At 36.2% G+C, this 19,880-nt stretch overlaps 1 protein-coding gene across 1 annotated transcript in view; it reads left to right on the forward strand.

Annotated features, from left to right (window-relative positions):
- Window positions 1–19,880, forward strand: part of COL21A1 (collagen type XXI alpha 1 chain) — a 180,973-nt gene that overhangs the window by 69,037 nt on the left and 92,056 nt on the right. The window contains exons 4-10 of the mRNA XM_032409621.1: window positions 2,694–2,862; window positions 2,957–3,173; window positions 5,516–5,689; window positions 6,731–6,808; window positions 8,529–8,537; window positions 8,844–8,927; window positions 16,001–16,063. Of these exons, the coding sequence (XP_032265512.1) occupies window positions 2,694–2,862; window positions 2,957–3,173; window positions 5,516–5,689; window positions 6,731–6,808; window positions 8,529–8,537; window positions 8,844–8,927; window positions 16,001–16,063 (794 nt within the window). The remainder of the gene's footprint in view (window positions 1–2,693; window positions 2,863–2,956; window positions 3,174–5,515; window positions 5,690–6,730; window positions 6,809–8,528; window positions 8,538–8,843; window positions 8,928–16,000; window positions 16,064–19,880) is intronic.

The raw sequence follows: 19,880 nt of genomic DNA on the forward strand, positions 1-19,880 counted from the left end.
TGTGGTTTGTATACTTCAACATAGATTTCTTTTTTCTATGCAATGGGGAAATTAATTATTTACCTCTCTTTCCTCAAGTTTGTGCAGAAATTGTTCGTTGGTAATCAAAGTAGCATTGTATATATGGAAACTTCTTTTACCTCTTTCCTATAGCTAGGTATATACAAACATAAAAACTGTATTTGAGCATTTTAACTACATTTTTTTCACTTCCCGTGTGTTAAGATACTGTTCTTGCAGGTGAATGAATTGGGAAGAAAAATTACCTTCAAGTAAACATAATTATTTAAATCTATACTTCTTAATGAGATGTGCTAGGTAGTAATGAAAACATGGCTATATTGTACATTTTTGATTTCACAAGCTGTGCCACACTGTTTCCCCATAAAATTTTGGGTATTATAAGATAGTGTAAAGGACTTTGTTAGAGCAAAGGGATGAACACAATGCTTGCTTTATCCCCTGCACTTGCATGCCATTTTGGAGTTACAAAGCACTTTCACATACATCATCGCATTTGATCCTCAGACAAACCCTGTGAAGGAGATCATTATTCTCCCTTCACAGATGAGAATCCAGAGGTTCAGGAGAGGTTAAGAGAGAGGTTTCAGTCTAAACCTCATGTTCTTGTCTTAAGTCTGAGATCTTAATCCAATATCTTATAATTTCTCATTTGTAAGGAAAATGAAAGGAGCAATTCAAATCTGAATATTTTTATGATGTAATGTTTTCTTTTCAGCTGAACTTCTTTTGCAGTTTTAAATCAAATGCATCTGACATGAGGCTTCATGTATTGTCCCTTCTGCATATTTCCGCCCCCCTGCCACTGCCTGCCAAAAAAGAACCCCTGCATCATGACCTAAAATACTTAGTTTTATTAATTGATTTATGATTTAAACCGTATAATAGATTGTTACTAGAAACACTTAGACCCTGCTTCTCATGTTTTCATGTGGAGGGATTTCAGCTAGGCTAACTCTTCTGATCTCTCTCCCACCCTTTTTTAGCTCCTTACCACTGAATGAGAAAATCAGTTTTCAGATGAGTGAGTGTGATAAAAGTAGCTGGTCATGGTTGGCCAAGAGCCTTTAGCTGTCTTCTTGGATCAGTGTGTCTGTGGAGCTAGTGTGTTTTGGTTTCCTCTGTAGACCAGGTGTGAACTTAGTGGGCAGGCCCTGCTTCTAAGGAGGGATAGGGAATAAGTCAGCCCTGTGCTTCTGGGGTGGTGTGAGGGGGTTCATTATGGTGTGCATCTACCGAACTCACTGGATCACATGTCCAACCAACATCTGTTTGTCTCATTCCTGTATCTCCTCATCACTTAGCTCCAAGCTTACCAGAGGAAGAAGGATGTAATTCATTGGTTACTTCAAAACTTAAGATTTAAGACCTGAAGAGAAAAATGCCCCTCCTTTTCCAGGAATACTTATAATTTTATTTATATCAAACCTTTATTTTCCAATATTCTACGGTATAAATTATGACTGTACATGTTGGGCTAATAAAATCCATCTCATTACTTTTTATTGTATTATAAATATGATACTATTCCCTCTTAATGTTGTGTAAGAGGGTGATTATCTTAAAGAGGTTTAGTGGAGTTCTTGTTTTATTTTGTTAGCTGCTCTATAAAATATGAGCAGTCATGCTCAATGTATATATTATATGAGGGCCTTGGAAGAATCTGAAAATATTGCAACATTTCTACAATATAACAGCTTAATATCATTTCAACCATATAAAAATTTCCACGTAATTTCAGATACTAGTTTCCCAGCAAGTGAAAAGCATGCCATATTTTTATAATTTATACAGATGACTGTATAATGCAAATATTAATTATTCTTTTTTTCCCCTAAAGATTTTTGTTTATTTATTTAAAAGAGAGCAAGAGAGAGCACAGAGTTAGAGTGAGAGGCAGAAGCAGGTCCCTGCTGAGCAGAGAGCCCAATGCTGGGCTCCATCTCAGGACTCTGAGATCATGACTTGAGTTGAAGGCAGACGTTTAACCGACTGAGCCACCCAGGTGCCCTTTAATGATTATTCTTAAGGAAATAGTCTTTATATAAATATGATATAATTAATTACAGATGAGCTAATAGGCCCATTTTAAGAACTTTCATGAACAGAAAAGACTCACAGTTTTTTCCAGAGTAATAGAACCAATGATATTTGAATTATAGGATTATCATCTGCTAAAACTGGAAAGAATATCAAGAATGACGCTTTTATTTTTTTACCCCTCAAATGCTGGGAATGCAAGAAAGGAATCTTAGAGTTAATCTCTTAGATCCAAGAAATTTAAGAGTTATGCAAAGTCATGTGACTAATTAATAGTAAATCCTGGATGAGACTTGTCAATGCCATTCCAGTATTCTACCCCACAGGTATTAAGTTGCCCAACGTTCAAAATAGTGATTTATAAATGTCAGCATAGTGTTCTTAAAGCAATCTATTAACAAATGCTTCTCTTCTAGTTCTGTTTTACTTTTATCCCCTTTTAGGGGGAAAATAACATTTGAGACTTCAAATGTCAGAAACACTCCTGCACATTTTCTCAAAATGCATTTACATCCATTTATATGCATTTGTGTGCATATATAGATTTTATAATTATTTTCTCTAATATTTCTCGTTTTCTTGAAGTAATCCATGATTAATCAATGTTTACTGCTTTTGCTTTGGATTTATAGAATCTGTCTGTCCAACACGAATTCCAGTGGCAGCTCGTGATGAGAAAGGGTTTGATATTCTTTTAGGCTTGGGTGTAAAGAAAAAGGTTAAGAAAAGAATCATGCTTTCACCAACAAAGATAAAAGGATATGAAGTGACATCAAAAGTTGACTTATCAGAACTCACAAGGTATATGTTATGTGTTGATATAAACTTTTTTTTAATATATGTCTATAGACATGTTGAGAATTCTTTAAGCTTATGCACATTCTTCTTTTTCTAGCAATGTTTTCCCTGAAGGTCTTCCTCCATCATATGTATTTGTCTCCACTCAGAGATTTAAGGTCAAGAAAATGTGGGATCTATGGAGAATTTTAACCATTGATGGAAGGCCACAAATAGCTGTTACCTTAAATGGTGTGGATAAAACGTTACTATTTATAACAACCAGCATAATTAATGGCTCACAAGTGGTCACTTTTGCTGACTCTCACGTTAAGGTAAAGATGCCTGGGTATGATTATGATGGTATTGCTGGGGGAATCACCACCAGGTTTGTGTGTGTTGGAGGAAGAGAGCCATAATTTTAACATGGCTGAAAAGATACTGACTTCATAGTTTAATGTTGCTTTATTGAATAAAAGCAACAAATGAAGGAAAGTTGTTTCTTAGATGGGATTAAGGAGTGGGGGGACCTCACATTTTTTGAGTACCTGCTATTAGATGCCAGGAACATTTAATTATAATATCCACCCAATGCAGAAGCCATTGCTCTCACTGTACAGACCAAAAAAAAAAAAAAAAAAAGTTTAAAGTATATTAAGTTCCATCTCAAAGTAACACAGCTAGTAAGTGGTGGCATCAGGAATTGAAGTTAAGTCTCATCAGTTTCAAAGTCATGTTGGTCCATCTTACACTGCCATGTCCTATAAGATACTGAGATAAAGACATTTGTTAGAACCTTAAATACAGGTAGATAATGAGTGCAGAATTCCCATTTATTAGGAGAATGCTTTCTTTTCCCCAAAGGAGCCTATATTTAGTAAAATTGATAAAGATAAAAGTGTATTTTTCAAGTCAAATGTGTTCAGAATACAGATGCAATGATAGAAACAGTTATGTTTTGATCATTATTATAATTATAGTCTAAGAGTATATAATTTAGGAAATGTACAAGGTTGTATATGAAATTATGCCACCTGTATAATTTATTTGGTAAGCAGATTAAATTTCTTAAAAATTTGGCTGCCATTTTTATTAAAGTCAATATGCTAGGTTCTGTAAGAAATCACAAATGAATAAGGCCTGTTTCACACCTTCAAGGAACTTATTTATAATGGAAGAGTGAAGGCCTCTGGTATCTAACAGAAGTACAGGTATTAATGGAGTGTAGGGGTAAAAGTAGATTCTAACACAATATGTAGGCAAGTCTTATTAATTAGATGCTTTTTGGGCTGGACCTTGAAGAAGATAGGATTTTGATGAAGAGAGCGAAGGACATGTAAGTCAGTGGTTCAGTATTGAGTAGTCATGTGTAGTAAAATGCGGGGTTTTTATTTAAAGAAGAGGAAGTGGTGTCCCCTGTGTCTGGAGTATAAGATACATGAAAGAAAAAGCTAACAAGGTGCAAGTTCAGTTTGTGGGGACCTGGAAAGCATACAAAGGGTTTTGGGCTTCATCCAGTGGATGACAGGATTTCATCAAAAAGTCTTGAATCATAGGTGTGTCATGGTCAAAGCTGCTCTCTCTTCTCTTTCTCCTTTTTCTTTCATAAAAAATATTTTCATCTGTATCCTGAAATTGCTCTAGGCCTGGGAATCCAGAAATTAATAAGATATGGCATCTTCTCTGACAGAATTCTAGTGAGAGAGATTAATTGTAGTGGAGGTATGAAGGATGGCTTAGAGAGGGAAGAGTTAGAGATATGTTTGAAAATTATTCAGATAAGACATCCATGAACATAAACTATGGCAATGAAAATGTTTGAAATGGTGAAGTGAATTTGAGTCATTTAAGAGACATATTTGGTAGAACTTTGCATCTGGTTCTTATTGCAACTGAGGGAAAGGCAAGAGGTAAACACACTTATTGCAGTTTAGAAACTGAGGATATTATTATCCAAGGAAAACTGAGAGGAAGAAAGTTTTGGGGATAGTTCAAGTTCATTTTGCTACACTCTCCCTCAGGCTGATTGTGAAATATCCTGGTAAAACTATACTAGCCAGTATTAGAATTATAGATCCCATATGTAGGAAAGAGGTTCAGGCTGTTGTAGATATGGGAGGTATTCTATAGAGGTAATATTGACCTGTAAGAATAGATAAGATAATCAAAGGGGAAAATGAAAAAGGTCAGTGACAGATCTGTGGGTTAATGACCTCATCAAAAGGCAGGTGAGGAAGAGAAGCCCTCAGAGAAATAGAGAATGAGCAATTGAAGAAGAAGAAATGAAGATGATCAAGATGGTTTGAGTCATGGAAGTTGAATGAGAACATCAAGGAAGATGGACTAGTTAAGGATCTAAAGTTGCAATGAATAGGATGAGGAATAGGAGAAGCCACTTGGATTCAGAGATTAGGAATTTATTTGTGACCTTGAGGGAGTTGTTTCAATAAATTGTTTGATACATCTACTTACATGTAATGGATATGTAATGGAAAGTATGGCTTCATAAATTAATTGGTGGGTAGAATTTGAGACTCAGCTGGGATCAGAAATTAGTATATAATACAACCAGTCTGTGTGGTGTGGATTTATGGTTGGCAGCAAAGGAATGGGAACAAAGAAAAAGAAAGATTGTTAGGAATTTTACTTATGAATCTTCCATACTTTCTTCCTGTAGACATTATTTGATGAAGGCTGGCATCAAATTCGTCTCTTAGTAGCAGAACAAGATGTGACTCTGTATATTGATGATCAACAAATTGAAAACAAGCCATTACATCCAGTTTTAGGGATCTTCATCAGCGGGCAAACTCAAATCGGAAAGTATTCTGGGAAAGAAGAAACCGTTCAGGTGGATAAAAAATGATTTGCTTTTTGCATTGTATAAAGTGAGCTTTTGCTGTCCTTTGTGATAGTATTTATCACATTTAACTGTATTTAACTTAATTATTAATTCCTTTAAGACACTTAAACAAAATGTGATCAGTTTATTAGTGGAATTGTGTGTTTGCGTGTATGAAAATGCAAAATTAGACTTAATATGTAGGAATTCTTAGAAAACTGTTCCCCTGGGTTCAGGGTAGAAATCTACATTCTTATGAAACATTAATTTCATATTTCCCAGGAGAAGCATAGATTAAATAATAACTTGGAAAAGAGACTGTGATTAGAGCTGTGAGTCGGGAGCTATAAAATTTCTCTGCAGCTGTGAGGTTACGATCAGATTAATGCATTTCAGGATTCTTAAAACTGTTACTTTTTATATTTTTTAAAAAGTGGAGTATCTGTGTGGGTTGCGAAATGTGTATATAAAAAGAAAGCCATTTCTTGGACAATCCCTTATTTGAAAATGTGTACTTTCCCACTCTGTTTCTATTAAGGGAAGACTGTCATATTCAAATTACACCATGCTCTCTATATATTAATGTTACATGTCAGAGTAAATATTTAAATAGCAGCAGGTGCTTGGACTACTCATCACACAACACTCCATGCCAGCAACTAAATCTCTGAAACTAAAGATGACTTCTTAAACTCACTCTTTTGTAATCAGAAATGTTGTAGACATTTAGGATAAACACAGAAGGCCTGGGAAAGCTTTTAAGTGTCCTAGGAAATGCTCTCTAGGCTAGCTCTTAATATAGAGATACTAAAAAAGCTCCAGTGGGTTCCCGAAGGAAATTAAAGTTTTGTTTTTGGTGCTAGAGTTTTCCTTATGAATTATGTTGCATCACATCTTTAAACTGTATGTTAGGTATTTAAATTTCGTATTACTATTTTTTAGCTAGGTGCTGTGATTTAAGCCTTCCATGACTGCTCATGTAGTTGGGTCGCTCTTACGAAACAATTAGCTTGGGCCTCAATTTTAACCTGATGGGGTTTATGTTCCTAGTTTGATGTCCAGAAGTTGCGAATCTACTGTGACCCAGAACAGAACAACCGAGAGACAGCATGCGAGATTCCTGGATTTGTGAGTAGGATGGATTCTTTCTCCCAAGTGTTTCCTTCAGTACTTTCAGAGCAATAAACAAAAGATAATATGTGAGGCTTAATTTAATATACAGAGTTAATTTGTTTGTTGTCAGTGCAATTAAAGTTACATTGATTAAAACATACTTTGAGGTTCATAATTGAAATAAAATGATAATGTATCACTGTGCAAGTGTGAATGGAGGAGCACAAGGAAAGGTTTTCTTCCCACCTCAGAGTGTGAGGTTTCCGGTACTCAAGTGAAGCAGGACTGGACCTGCTCTAGGAAAGTCTAGGATTCTTTGAATATCTGGAGTATCCAGAGTGTAAAATACATTTCTATACTTCATTAAATGTGTGGATAGAATACCCCACACAGCACAATTCTAAAGAATAGGAAGTGATTCATTTTCCTGTTCACCAACATATTTTCTCAAACCATAATGAATATACAGGTTTCTTTTTGTTGTTGTTACCTAAGGAAGATTTTCTTGTATTTCAAGGATATAGTAACTTTCCATTTATGTAGCTATTTTCATTAATGTGTTAGGAGGAAAAAATGATAAGCTAAAATGTTAGAGTCTGATTATATATGTGTGCTTGTGGTGTGTGTGTGTGTGTAATCCTTTTTCCCTTGGGCAAAAAAAAAAGTATATTTTTGTAATGCAAATAAGATAGGATGTTTTAAACTTTTTACAGTGTGGATTCCCAGTGACCTTTGAGCTCATGTCATAGTTCTTTTAGTTTGTAAAGTCATACTACCATCATCTTTTTTTCCTATCAAACTGAATAACCTACAAGTCCACATGTTCTGAAAACTTGAGGACGTAGGGCAGTAGGTTTAAATGCTCTATAATAATATCAACCATGGAACCTTTTAGAAATGATTCATTCTTGGTTTTTTAGAGAGGTAATTGTTTAAACACTATAATTTTTATTTTAGATACTTATAACTTGAAATACAGACCTCTAATTTCTCCTAAAAGTATTAATATGTGATTACATTCTGAGAGTCCATTTTATATACTTTATTTATTGATATTTCTGCATTGATGTTATGACCATTACCCTCCCACATCATAAAAGCACAAGAATAGATAGTAGATTTTGAGTTCTCACATTCACTTTTTTTGTGTTTTTATGTCTCCTTCCTTACTTTCAGGTGTGACTTCATGTAGCATACCTTTTGCATCTTTATTCCCACTTTCTTATTTTCTGATTTAATTTTCATTGTCTGGAAAGATTATTAACCTTTTTAAAATCGTGTATTATTCAGTAAGAAGCAAATTGTTTAGTGAGGAGGTCTCCTAAAGTTAAATGCAGAAAATTTAATGCATGGAATTTGTGACTTTCTTAGATGTGTTTTGGCTTTTTCCTCTGGTTTTTATATGACTTCCAGAAAGTTCAAAAGAGCATATAAATCTCACCCTGGAGTATTTTTGCTCCTGCGTGGCCATTACACCAAGCAGCTTTGGCATTTCCATTTTCTCGTTCTGCTCTTCATTGTTGTTCATGTCCTTACTTTATTCTACTGTAAATGTCATCATAATGTGTATTAATGTCATTTTTTTAGGACAGTGGCACGTACATGTTTTAGTTCTTGCTGGTTTTGATACTTCATGTATCTAGAACCTGGACAATAAAATATCTATAAATTAGGAAGATAATTTAGAAATTTAAAAGCGTCCTTTAAAACACATTCATTGTTGTTTTTCTTTCAGAATGGTGAGGTAGGCCTGGAAACTATTATTCTCCTTAAGGTAATATTTGTATTGTGGGACTGTTTAGCTTCCTTCCATCAACTGTAAGTACATTAGACCAGTAGAACTCATTTTTATGTAGTTTGAGTGCATTTAGTTTTCATAGTTTGTGATTCAGAATTTCTTAATGAATTGTGCTAAATAAAATTGGAAAGCAGATATAAGATATCTTTACAGTTTCATAAAGACATTCAGACACCTACACATACTTATGTACATATAGATATACATGTGTCTTTCCATGTTTGTTGTTGATTTCCGTTTTTGTCTCTCTAGTGCCTCAATGGTCCCAGTGATGTAGGTTCAACTCCAGCTCCTTGTGTTTGTTCTCCAGGAAAACCAGGACTGCAAGGCCCCAAAGTGAGTAATACCTAACTTGCTTTTTTTTTTTCGGTTAAAACACACAAACAAGAGCCAAGCAAATGCACAAAATTCCTAGTCACCACTGATGCTATTGTGAAATTTCTACGTAATGCCTTAGAACAGTCTAAAACCTTAGTTTTAGTGATTTTTTTTTTAAAAAGTGTATTCCAATCTATACTTGCTTTTGAACCTAGAACTGATACCGTTGGCCCAGAGTAAAGTGAGGGAGGGGAGTGTTTTAATTTATTTGCTGGTTTGTCTTTTTTTCCCAAACACTGCTGCCAAATTCCCAGAATGATACCTCCTTACAACCTCATAAAAAAATGAAGAAATGGCATTTGTTGAGATATGTTTCTAAATCCTTAGTTTGTCAAAATGATTTTCAGATAGAAAAATAAAGTAGAAATATTAAACTTGATTTCAGTGTTATGTTTGGTGTCTAATTCTAAAAATAGAGGCAAATATCTCAATTTTACTTAATCATGTAATAATTACTTTTAGGGAGTATGTTCTGTTAGTCATGTTCATATATGCACGTGTTCCACTTGTATCTATTAATTTATGTGTATAGAGTTTGTGTATATAAACATTTACATAGTTGTGTATACATTTTTATATGATTGGAGCCATGATGTACATGCCATTTTATAACTAGTTACTTTTTATATAACTAAATAGTCTGGATATGTTTCTATGCTATTAAGTATGAATGACTGTTTTTAAGTTGATACTTACTGTGGGATCACTTAGACCCAGCTTGATACTGAGATATTAAGTGGTTTGTCTACTATACATAAATCTTGCTCATCTTTTTTTTTAGGATTTATTTATTTATTTTAGAGCTTGAATAAGTGGGGGGGGAGGGGCAGAAAGAGAGTGAGAATCTTAAGCAGGCTCCTTGCCAAGTACTCAGCCTGACACGGGGCTTGATCTCACGACCCTGAGATCATGACCTGAGCCAAAATCAAGAGTTGTTCACTTAACTGACTGAGCCACCCAGGCGCCCCTAAATCTTATTCATTTAATATTTTAAAATATCACTCAGATAAAAATAATGTCTAACTTGGAAGCAGATATGACTCCCTAGCCAAAAAGAGTGTTTTATGTATTGATCATTTATTGCTTGAGGTGCCCAAGCAATAATTACTAATTTTTGTTAAATATGAATTGTAATGTTCATTTAGATGGAATTTCCTTAGTGTTTCAGTCACCATGACTGAAAAATTTAGCTTTTAAACTGCTCATCTAAGGTAATTTGTTTCCTCCCATCTTTCATGCATGTTTCTCCCATCCATTTTTTTTTATTTAAATTCAATTAGCCAACATATAGTACATCAGTAGTTGCTGATGTAGCATTCAATGATTCATCAGTTGCATATAACACCCAGTTATGCTCATCACATTTTTATGTGATAGCTCATGACCTACTTCAGGACTCGCATTAAAATCAAGAAAAGAAATGTAATTTAAGAAATAAAAATATATATTCATTATTTCATTCAAAGTAAATCTATTTGGCTGGGAATTTGAAATCAGTATATTAAAATCAATTTACTATTATAAACTATTTTTCGATTGCATTTAGGTAAGTTAATCCAGGTGTTCTTTGTTCTCTAGTTAAAGCAACTGCATGTTATTCAGTTGCCTTGACATAAAGAAGAAATGCCTATAGGATACTCTTGGGAGAATACACCTTGTAACAAGCAACTGCATGTTATTCAGTGCCTTGACATAAAGAAGAAATGCCTATAGGATACTCTTGGGAGAATACACCTTGTAAGACAACTTGGTGTGATCTACCAGCAGACTTCTTTTTAAAAAATATATATTTATATACACATATATCTACACACATCTATACACACACACACACACATATATAGTTTATTCCACTTGGAATATTATACATAAAAATGATTTGATCTGTAAGAGATATAATATGGAAATCAGGTGCACATAATGTCTGACCTCTCAAAGCCCCACATGCTTTTCTGACTCCCAGGGAGGTTCAGGGCACCCCCAGGATCTCTAAAAGGCTGTTCACTTTTGGGGAGGCATCAGATACATCTGATGTTTTCTGAATTTTTACTAGTGGTCTATTAGGTGTCTTGAAGTGACCTCAATTTTTATTCATGTATGTTCCTACAGCAGATTCTTAGCACAGCCTTTGTCTTCTCTGGTCAAGCCTCTGATATCGAGTATTTCCAAGTTTCATGTGTTCCTCATTTTCATTTTCATTTTTTTTTCTTAGTCATAATCTCACGCTATTGCCACCTACTACTTTAAGTGAAATTGCAGTTTTCCACCAATCTTTAAATTGGCATGCCTTCTTGATCTGCTTTCCATTTTCTTCAGAAAATCTGGCTGGAGGACAGGAACGAACACACACACACACACACACACACACACACACACACACACACACACACACACACACACACCCACACACACACCTTTTAGGGCTCTTTCCCCTGGAAGTGGTTCCTTACCCACATCAGGGACCTGTATGTGAAAAACAGAATCCCTAGCAACACTCTGAGTTGTATTTCCTTTAGAGAATTTCTGGCTTGGGGAATTAACAGGGTTTTAATTAGATTAGCAGAACTGGAACTAAAATAGATGAAGCCATTTTCCTATAGATCCAACTGAAACTTACTGGCCATTTTTGTTAGATGCTCTCTGGAAAGTTTTACAGATGTCCATCAAACAAAGTTACCTGTGAAGAACAGATCTCGTCTTCCTGTTAACCAGAAATAGAGTTCTGGGAGCTGAGAGTTGAGTCCTCAGACTGAAACAGGAGAAATTGCTGTGTGGATAGGTGGGTCAGTGCTTATTTAAAGATAAACTCATCTGTTTAAAATTCTTTGAGTTTCCAAAAGATATGACAACCCTATTGGAAAAACAGGTCAAAATAACTATGGTTTCCTATACCTAGACTTACCATGGCATTATAACTCTACAATAAGCATAGAAATATATATATTACTGGATTATGAGTTCCTTGAAGAATAGTTAATTCATTTTGTATCTGTAATATCAAACATAGGGAGTGATTAAATTAATAAATCTGTTGGAATACTTTATATATGCAGGCAGTTCACAATGAAGTTTAATACAAACTAAATTCTCCTTTGGAATTCCAATATCTAACACAGTGCTTAATGGTAATAATTTTTTATTTAATGAATTATAAAATCATTGATTCACCCCTTTTCCCAGTTAACCTATATGGGATGCCTGTGTTGTGATATGAAAGATCCAGGCAATCCCCAATTTACAAACCCCCCCTTTCAAAGGACCTTTGCATGTGAATGGCAACTTCTTCCCCCACTTCAGTAGTAGGAACATTTCTGGGGACAAACTCCCCACATTTGATCTAACCTTGATGTTAGATCTATTGTTTCTGAAGTGGAAAGAAGGCGTTTTTTTCTTCTTTTTAGGAAGGAACAATTTCTTATGAATCCTTTTCTCTGAAATACCGCCCTCTCTATCAATGTATCTCTGTTGATTTCCTTTGTTTCACCCTCCAGATACCACCATTAGAGATTCATTCAGGCTATCAAAGTATCCTCTGTTTAAAATACAAAAGCCTTTGGAAAATTTCAGGGGCCACTGGGCATTCACATTTTTATGTTAATTTTCCCAGACTAAGTAGATTCCTTCTAGCCTGAAAGAGTGGGTGTTTGAGTTTTGAGGGAGGGAAGAGGTTGGTTTAGGAAAAGGGAATAGGTCTTAGGTCAGATACTCCTGCAGAGTCTGGAGGGTAGAATGAAGGCACAAGGAGTTTTGAGAAGAAGGCTTGAACACATGGGATTTGGGCCTAGGTGAAGAGTTCCAAAGACATTTGTTTTAGATAAGCAACTGAAAATAGTATCTTGCTTTTGCAAGCACAACTGTTTCTTACTTTGATTATTCATATTTACACTACTTGAGAGAACATATTCAGAGATGTTTCAGCTTAGTCCATGACATTTCCACTCCTGTCAACAACTCAAAAATCCTGTGGCACAAGTTCAATTCAACATATGTAAGTACTGCTTTTCAGCTGAACACATAGTTTTTAAAATTCAAAATGTGCAAATGTTTCAACTAAATTAGAAGAAAGTGGATTGGGAATTTAGTCACAATTGTACAATAATAGGTCCTATGTCTCATTTAATGTATTTGGAAATTGTTTTCTGTATTAAGTTTGCTAACAGTCCCCAGGTCTGGTTCTAATCAGTGTATGCATTTTAATGTGGGCAGGGATAGTAGTGTTTAGGAGCATGGACTCTGAAGCTGAACTGGCTGAATTCAAGTGTCATCTCCACTACTGCGGTGTGACCTTGAACAAGTGACTTAACCTTCTGGGGCCTCAGTTTGCGTATATAAAAAATGAGAATAATAAAATTACTTGCTTCATGGGATTATTATGAGGATTAAGTAATTTAGCATCTGTAAATCAAGATAGATCATTGACTTTTATTACAGTAATACAATTGAATTTTTATTCTGATTGGTTTTCTCTCCAAAATTAATGTCTGTCTTTATTTTCCCAATTTTATGGAAACAACACTGAACCTTCCTCAGTTTTTGCAAATAAATCAATAGGGCAATAGTCAGAATAACCAGTAAAACCTACCAGCAATAATAGAACCTGCAAAAGAGATTATTTTCCCTCTTGGGGCTGTTCACCAATGTTATGGTCCTTTGAAGTCACATTGGATTTATCTTGTGAGTGATTTTTTTTGTTTTTTTTTTTTTTGTCTTGGAAACTTAGTTTCTATTTATTTAAAATGTTGTTAATATGTTTTCTGCTTTGATGTAGTGTTAAAACACAAATTTCATTTCTTCTTTTACCAAAGCTGTATTCCAGCTTCATCACAGTAGATGATAAACCCTCTCAGATCCTTTTGATATACTAGATTTTGCTGATAATAATACTCTGCAAGTAAAGGGGGTCATTAACATGAAATATGATTTAAGATAAATCAATCCACAAATAGTTATTGAATCCCTACTTGATACGCAGCATTGTCAACCCTTCCCACCTCCTCAAAAAAGGGGGAAAATAAAGACTCTATTTTCAAGAAGTTTCAATCCAAATGATAAATGAAGACTAATCAAGGGAAAACTGAGAAAACTCTGCTTATGAATAAAGGATCAGTGATAGGAGCTGCTATAGCATTTCAATAGAAAAAGACATCAAGGAAAAAAGAAATAATGGATTCTTAAGTGGAAAAGGAAGAAAAACTTCTGTCAGGAGAAGAAAAGATGGAATTTGTTGAAAGATAGCAAGTGCCTGGGTGGCTCAGTCATTAAGTCTCTGCCTTTGGCTCAGGTCATGATCCCAGGGTCCTGGGATTGAGCCCCACATTGGGCTCCCTGCTCCGCGGGAAGCCTGCTTCTCCCTCTCTCACTTCCCCTGCTTGTGTTCCCTCTCTCAGTGTGTTTCTCTCTGTCAAATAAATAAATAAAGTCTTTTTAAAAAAAGATAACGAGTCCAATTTGAACAGGGATAAAGGATGGCAGAGAGGCTAGAGATTAAGGTGGATCCTCTCAAAATAAGAGAAAAACTCCAACTCCCTAGAGAACCAGAATGTTACTCCTTAATGCCCAGCTAACACTGGAAGTCCTTAGGTTAGAACTATAAATTCTGTTTCTTCAGCAAGACAGGACATGTTTCAGCATTATTTTTCTCCCTGGATTTACACTGTTCTTTCTCTATTTCTTTTAAAAATAACATTTCCTTTCTTCTCAGCCCTTCCCAATGCTTTGTCTCTTGGGCAGCTCCTAAGTGAAAAGCCCAACCCCCCTTCATTGGCCACTTAATAGAGTTAACATAGTTCTTTCCATTTTTCCTGTTATGTTTCAGGAACAACTCTCCGTAGTCAGTAGCCTGAAGTAGTATTTCAGATCTTCAAATTTGGCTCTGTGAAAGTACCCTTAGTATTGGTGTTTAGTTAATTTATAATTTTTGGGGTCCTGTGTGAATGAGTTCTTAATGTAAATAATGACTTAACTGAAATCAGCTGCCTTGCCTCTGTGCAGAAGTTTACTGGTACTGATGGCTGAGACTTCATGTTTTTAAGCAAGATGCCCCATGTGGATCTCATGGATTCAGCAATAGATTAATATGATATTAATTTTGAAGTATTTTTTAGAATTAAATTATACAACACCCTCACCTCACAAAAAATGTTGCTTTCATTGCCTTTTTTCATGGGTGGTGACTATCTGAATGGTCAGTATTGGCCATTGGGCAACATACTAGAGTTTCATAGAATGTGCCTGGACTAATTGTCGTATTGTATGGTTTAATGTTCTTTGGACATCCTTGGTTTGTGGGGGGCAAAGGTCATTTCTTCATTTCTTAGTCCCTGTGTTCAAGGACTATGGGGCTTGGGCAGAGTTGTCTGGCTTGGGCCTCGCTCTCATATAAATACTCAGATTTAAAAATTTTAACATTATGTTAAAGTTATAAATATAGGCAAAGAGACACATCGACTAGAATAAAAGAAATGACTGTCATGCAGCTTTAAACTTGAGTCCTGTGTGTAAGATCATATAGCCTGTGTCCTTTTTTTTTAAAATAAATAATTGCAAATTGAATTATTACATCATAGGTCATTGATATCTGTCGTGTAACGTTGAGAATAGAATTAAGTCTAAATAGAAGAGAATTATGGGAGAAAAATGGCTGGCATTGAGACCATATTTGCTACAACACTTCAGTTCAGAGTTCTAAAAATGTATCCTGACATTAATATTGACATTTTACATTGGTGAAGAGTACTTTACTTGTTATACCTGGTGTGCTCACAGAAATAAATCATTGAAAATTTTATATAATAAAAAGCCTTTATTTGGTAAAGTGGGCATTTAAAATATGCCATTACTTTTCTAACCCTATTTTGGGATGTCTGTTGTTGTGTTCTTCTTCCTTCTTCTTCCTCCTCCTTTCTTCTTTCTTCTTCTTCAATATACAAAGAGCTACAAATCATGGAATTAGCTTGAACCTTGAAGGGCTCTGACAGCAGCAGTGTGGGTGGTTGTTTTGGACTGAGAATAATTTTTTTTTTCCTTTCTAGGGTGAACCTGGACAGCCTGGGAACCCTGGCTACCCTGGACAATCTGGTCAAGATGGTAAGCCTGTGAGTACTGAAAGCTTAGTCATCTCCAGTACTGGGATTATGGTGTCAAAGTAGAAATTGCACTGGGCTAAGTTAAACAGGCAAGGGAGACTTTATTTAAGATTACTGTAATAGGAAGAGATTGAAATGCACTCACTGAAACAAAGAAATGGAGGGTTCTTGAGTACTGGCGCGAGCTAGTGGAAAAGTACTGGAGGACTTTAGGCTGTTGATCAATGGGATGGAGCAAATTGAGTTATCCTGAGTTTGGCACATTTTCCTCTGTGATTAGGCCATCTGTCTTTGCTAATTGGCACTCACCAAAGTTAGGGTACTACCATCCCACAGAGACTGGAAGATCTGGGTACTTATCTTTCTGGATGATTGTATTTCAAAGGGATGGCTCCTAGGTCCTTGAGAAAGACATTCCTTGCTAGTTGTAAAACTGACAAGAAGCTTTTAAAAAGGTTTGCCACTCAAAGGGTCAGAGAAAGAATTTATAATTACAAATTTTCTGGAGTGAATGCTCTAAGAAAAGGGAGATCAGGGGCTTAGAATCAGGAAGAAGTCTGTCTGAAGTTTAGTTAAGCAGAAGAGAACATTAAGCCTGGCTTGGTCAATAGAATCAGCGTTCTAGTCACTTAATAGGCGAGTTACTCCAAAATTGCATACATCTTTGTTACATTTAAGAAGTTGTCCAGTGAGTATTGATGAATAGCTAGGTTCAGAAATCTTTTATCTTTTCCCTTTATGTCTATGAAAGTTTTCAAAAAAAATCTTTTTAAAAGAGATATTTCCTAAGGACGTATATGCACCAGAATATACTTACAATCTGAAAAAACTAATATCCTCTAAGTTTCAAGAGAACTTTAGGAACATTTTTGAATTAAGGAAACATAAAGCAAATCTACTTGAAGGCATTCTAGGCAAATATTTTCAGGTAGTTCAGCTCTCAACATGTGTATAACAGTAAATAAACATTAGGAATTTGCCTTTAAATGTTAAATAATTGTCACCAAAAAAGTATCTCCTAAGAGTCTTTTTTTTTAAGAGGGAAAGTGGGGAGGGGCAGAGAGAGAGAGTATCTTAAACAGGCTCCATGCCCAGTGTGGAGCCCAATGCAGGGCTTGATCTCACAACCCTGGGATCATGACCTGAGCCGAAATCAAGAGTTGGATGCTTAACCGACTGAAGCACCCAGGCACCCCTAGGGATTTTCTTTATCATGAGACATTAACCTCTTGCCATGAAAGATGGAAAGGTTTGTATTGTGAGTCAGTAATGTTTAAGGAATGAAGGAACCACAGCCTAATGGTTAAACCATCAGTACCCCAACCATCACTATACAGGAGCTTGTTAGTCCCTGAGAGAGGTTTGCTGACAAACTTAATACAAAAATACAGCCAACTTTTGAAGAAGTAGTGATGTATTTCAGCCTTTTATGCCAATGTTGTGTGGGAAAAGTGGTAAATATACAGGTGAACCTCTCTAGAGAGAGACTGTCAAAGAAGGGAGTCTGAAGAGGGCACAAGATGGTGACCAAACGAAGCTGTGGAGAGCTGAGGAGCTGCTGGGTGATTGGGGCAGCACTGCTCTACAGACCCACCTGAATACATTCTACATGTGATGGCAATGCTTTTGGGAATTTTGGGATAGGAAGTGACTTGACCTGGATTATGTTTTAGAAAGATACATATAAATATCAGGTGGAGAGTAGAATATGTAGGGCAAGACTGGAAGCAGGTTATTTCACAGTTCTAAGGGAGAAGTAAAAGTGTCTTGGACTAGAGCGATGTGGTGAAAGGGAAGATAAGTGGTCGTATTCTGGATTATTTTTTAATGTAAAGCTGGCCAGAAGTGTGTCAAATTAGATGTGGGGCATGAGAGAAAGAGTCAGGGAAAACTCAGAGGATCTCTGTGTGAACAGCTTACTGAACTGGACAGCAGTGGGGAGGATGCCTTGTTGTCTTCTGGGATGCCCCTCGTGTCTCCTAGGATGCTGGAGAGAGGAATCTTGAGTTCAAAAATATATTTGAGAATAAAAATACACAGTTGGGACTCCTTGGCATGTAGATTGACCTATCTAAAGCCACCAGAGTGGATGAGATCATTTAGAGAGTAATCACAGATAAGTGGAGAAGGGAAGGGGGCAATGGACTGAACCTCAGGCTGTCTTCAGAGGAAAAAGAGGATGAGGATGCAGCCAAGGAAATTGGGAAAGAAAGACCAGGTGAAGTAGGAGGAAAACCAGGAGAGGGTTTCATCCAGGAGCCTGGTGAAGAAAGCATTTCGAGAAGGGAGTGCTCAGTTGTGTCATTGTTGCTAAGATGCTGAGAAAAATGAGCTCTATGCCTAGACCACCAGATTTACTATATGGCAGTATTGAGGCCCTTGTCAAATGGGGTTTACGGAGGGTGGGTACAAAAGCTAGCTTGAAATGGGTTCAAGAGACAGTGTGAGATAAAGTGATGACTGAATATGGAAGCTTTTTCTGAGGAGTAGAATGAGGATCAAATAAATAGAGCAGTCGCATGGTTAGTTTGTGGGATAAAAGGAGGGTCTTTTAAAAGATGGGAGGTGTTATAACATGGTTTTATGATGATGAAAATGAGCAGAAGGGAAAAAAATCAATGATTTGGGAGATAAGGGATATTTGCAGGAAGAAAATCCTTAGGTAGGTGGGAAGGTGTTGGTATAGTATGGACAGTTGAACCTTTATGTGGGGTAGAAGGCCAAGCTGATAAGTACAGAAGTGGCCAGGTGGTGATTTGCAGGAAAGAAGATGAAAAATTTATCATCAGATTGCTTCTATTCGAATTGAATGAAACAAATAGGTTCTAAATTAACATCTCCTCTTTGCCTTTATCCTTCACTCTTGTTACCTGCCAGCATTTTCCTTGTGGTTCCTTCTATCCCATCCTTTTCTCACTTTAACTTAAAAGTGTCATGTGACTTGGTTGCATTCTCTCACTGCACCTCCTTAGTCCCACTGAAGATACTGCCGGACACCCTGTGTGAGTTCTCCCCTAATCACGCTGGGTGGGAGGCGTTTTATAAATGTGACCCCTTCTCTGTCTGAAGACCCCTACCTTTCCTGGGACCTACTCTGTCTATTGCTGGCAGCTTTGGTGCTGTCCCACTCCAAGGCAAACACACGTGACATGCTGCCATGGTAATGATACAGAGCTCCTGGCACCTGGTAATGATACAGAGCTCCACTGACAGCACTACTAAATTATTTAGGCTTTGGTCTTTTTTTAGTGGTGAAAAGCCCTGGGCAGTATATGGAGGTGAGTGGTGAGCAAGCCCTTCACAGGCCATCAGCTCTAGTGTGCTTTTTTTTCTTTTTAAATATTTTGCCATAAACAAAGTACTGGAAATTAGTTGTAATAAGCCTGATACAATAATCTTGGATATTACTCTATGACTTTTATTTCGGCTATAATAGACTTGTTATCTCATCCTATTCAGTACATGTATATGTTTGTGTGCGTATATGATTTTATGTATTAATATAGGTATAGCTTTGTGGTACCTGATATTAGATGTTAGATGATATTAGGCAATATCTGATGTGAGAGAAAGAACAAAGAGAATAATGTCCACCTCCTAATCTTAAGACCTGTGAATATGTTAGATTAGGAAGTTTGCATATATGATGAAATCAAGGACCTTGAGATGCAGAAATTATCCTGTAGAAATTTATCTGAGTGGCCCGGTAAAATCACAAGGATCCTTATAGGAGGGAGGCAGGAGCATCAGAGTCAGAGGAGGAGATGTAATGACAGAAGCAGAGATCAGGATGAGGTGACCATGAGCCAAGGAATGTCTGCAGCAT

The sequence above is a fragment of the Phoca vitulina genome, unplaced genomic scaffold (assembly GCF_004348235.1).
Source record: "Phoca vitulina isolate PV1807 unplaced genomic scaffold, GSC_HSeal_1.0 scaffold11, whole genome shotgun sequence".
NCBI classification, from domain to species: Eukaryota; Metazoa; Chordata; class Mammalia; order Carnivora; family Phocidae; genus Phoca; species Phoca vitulina.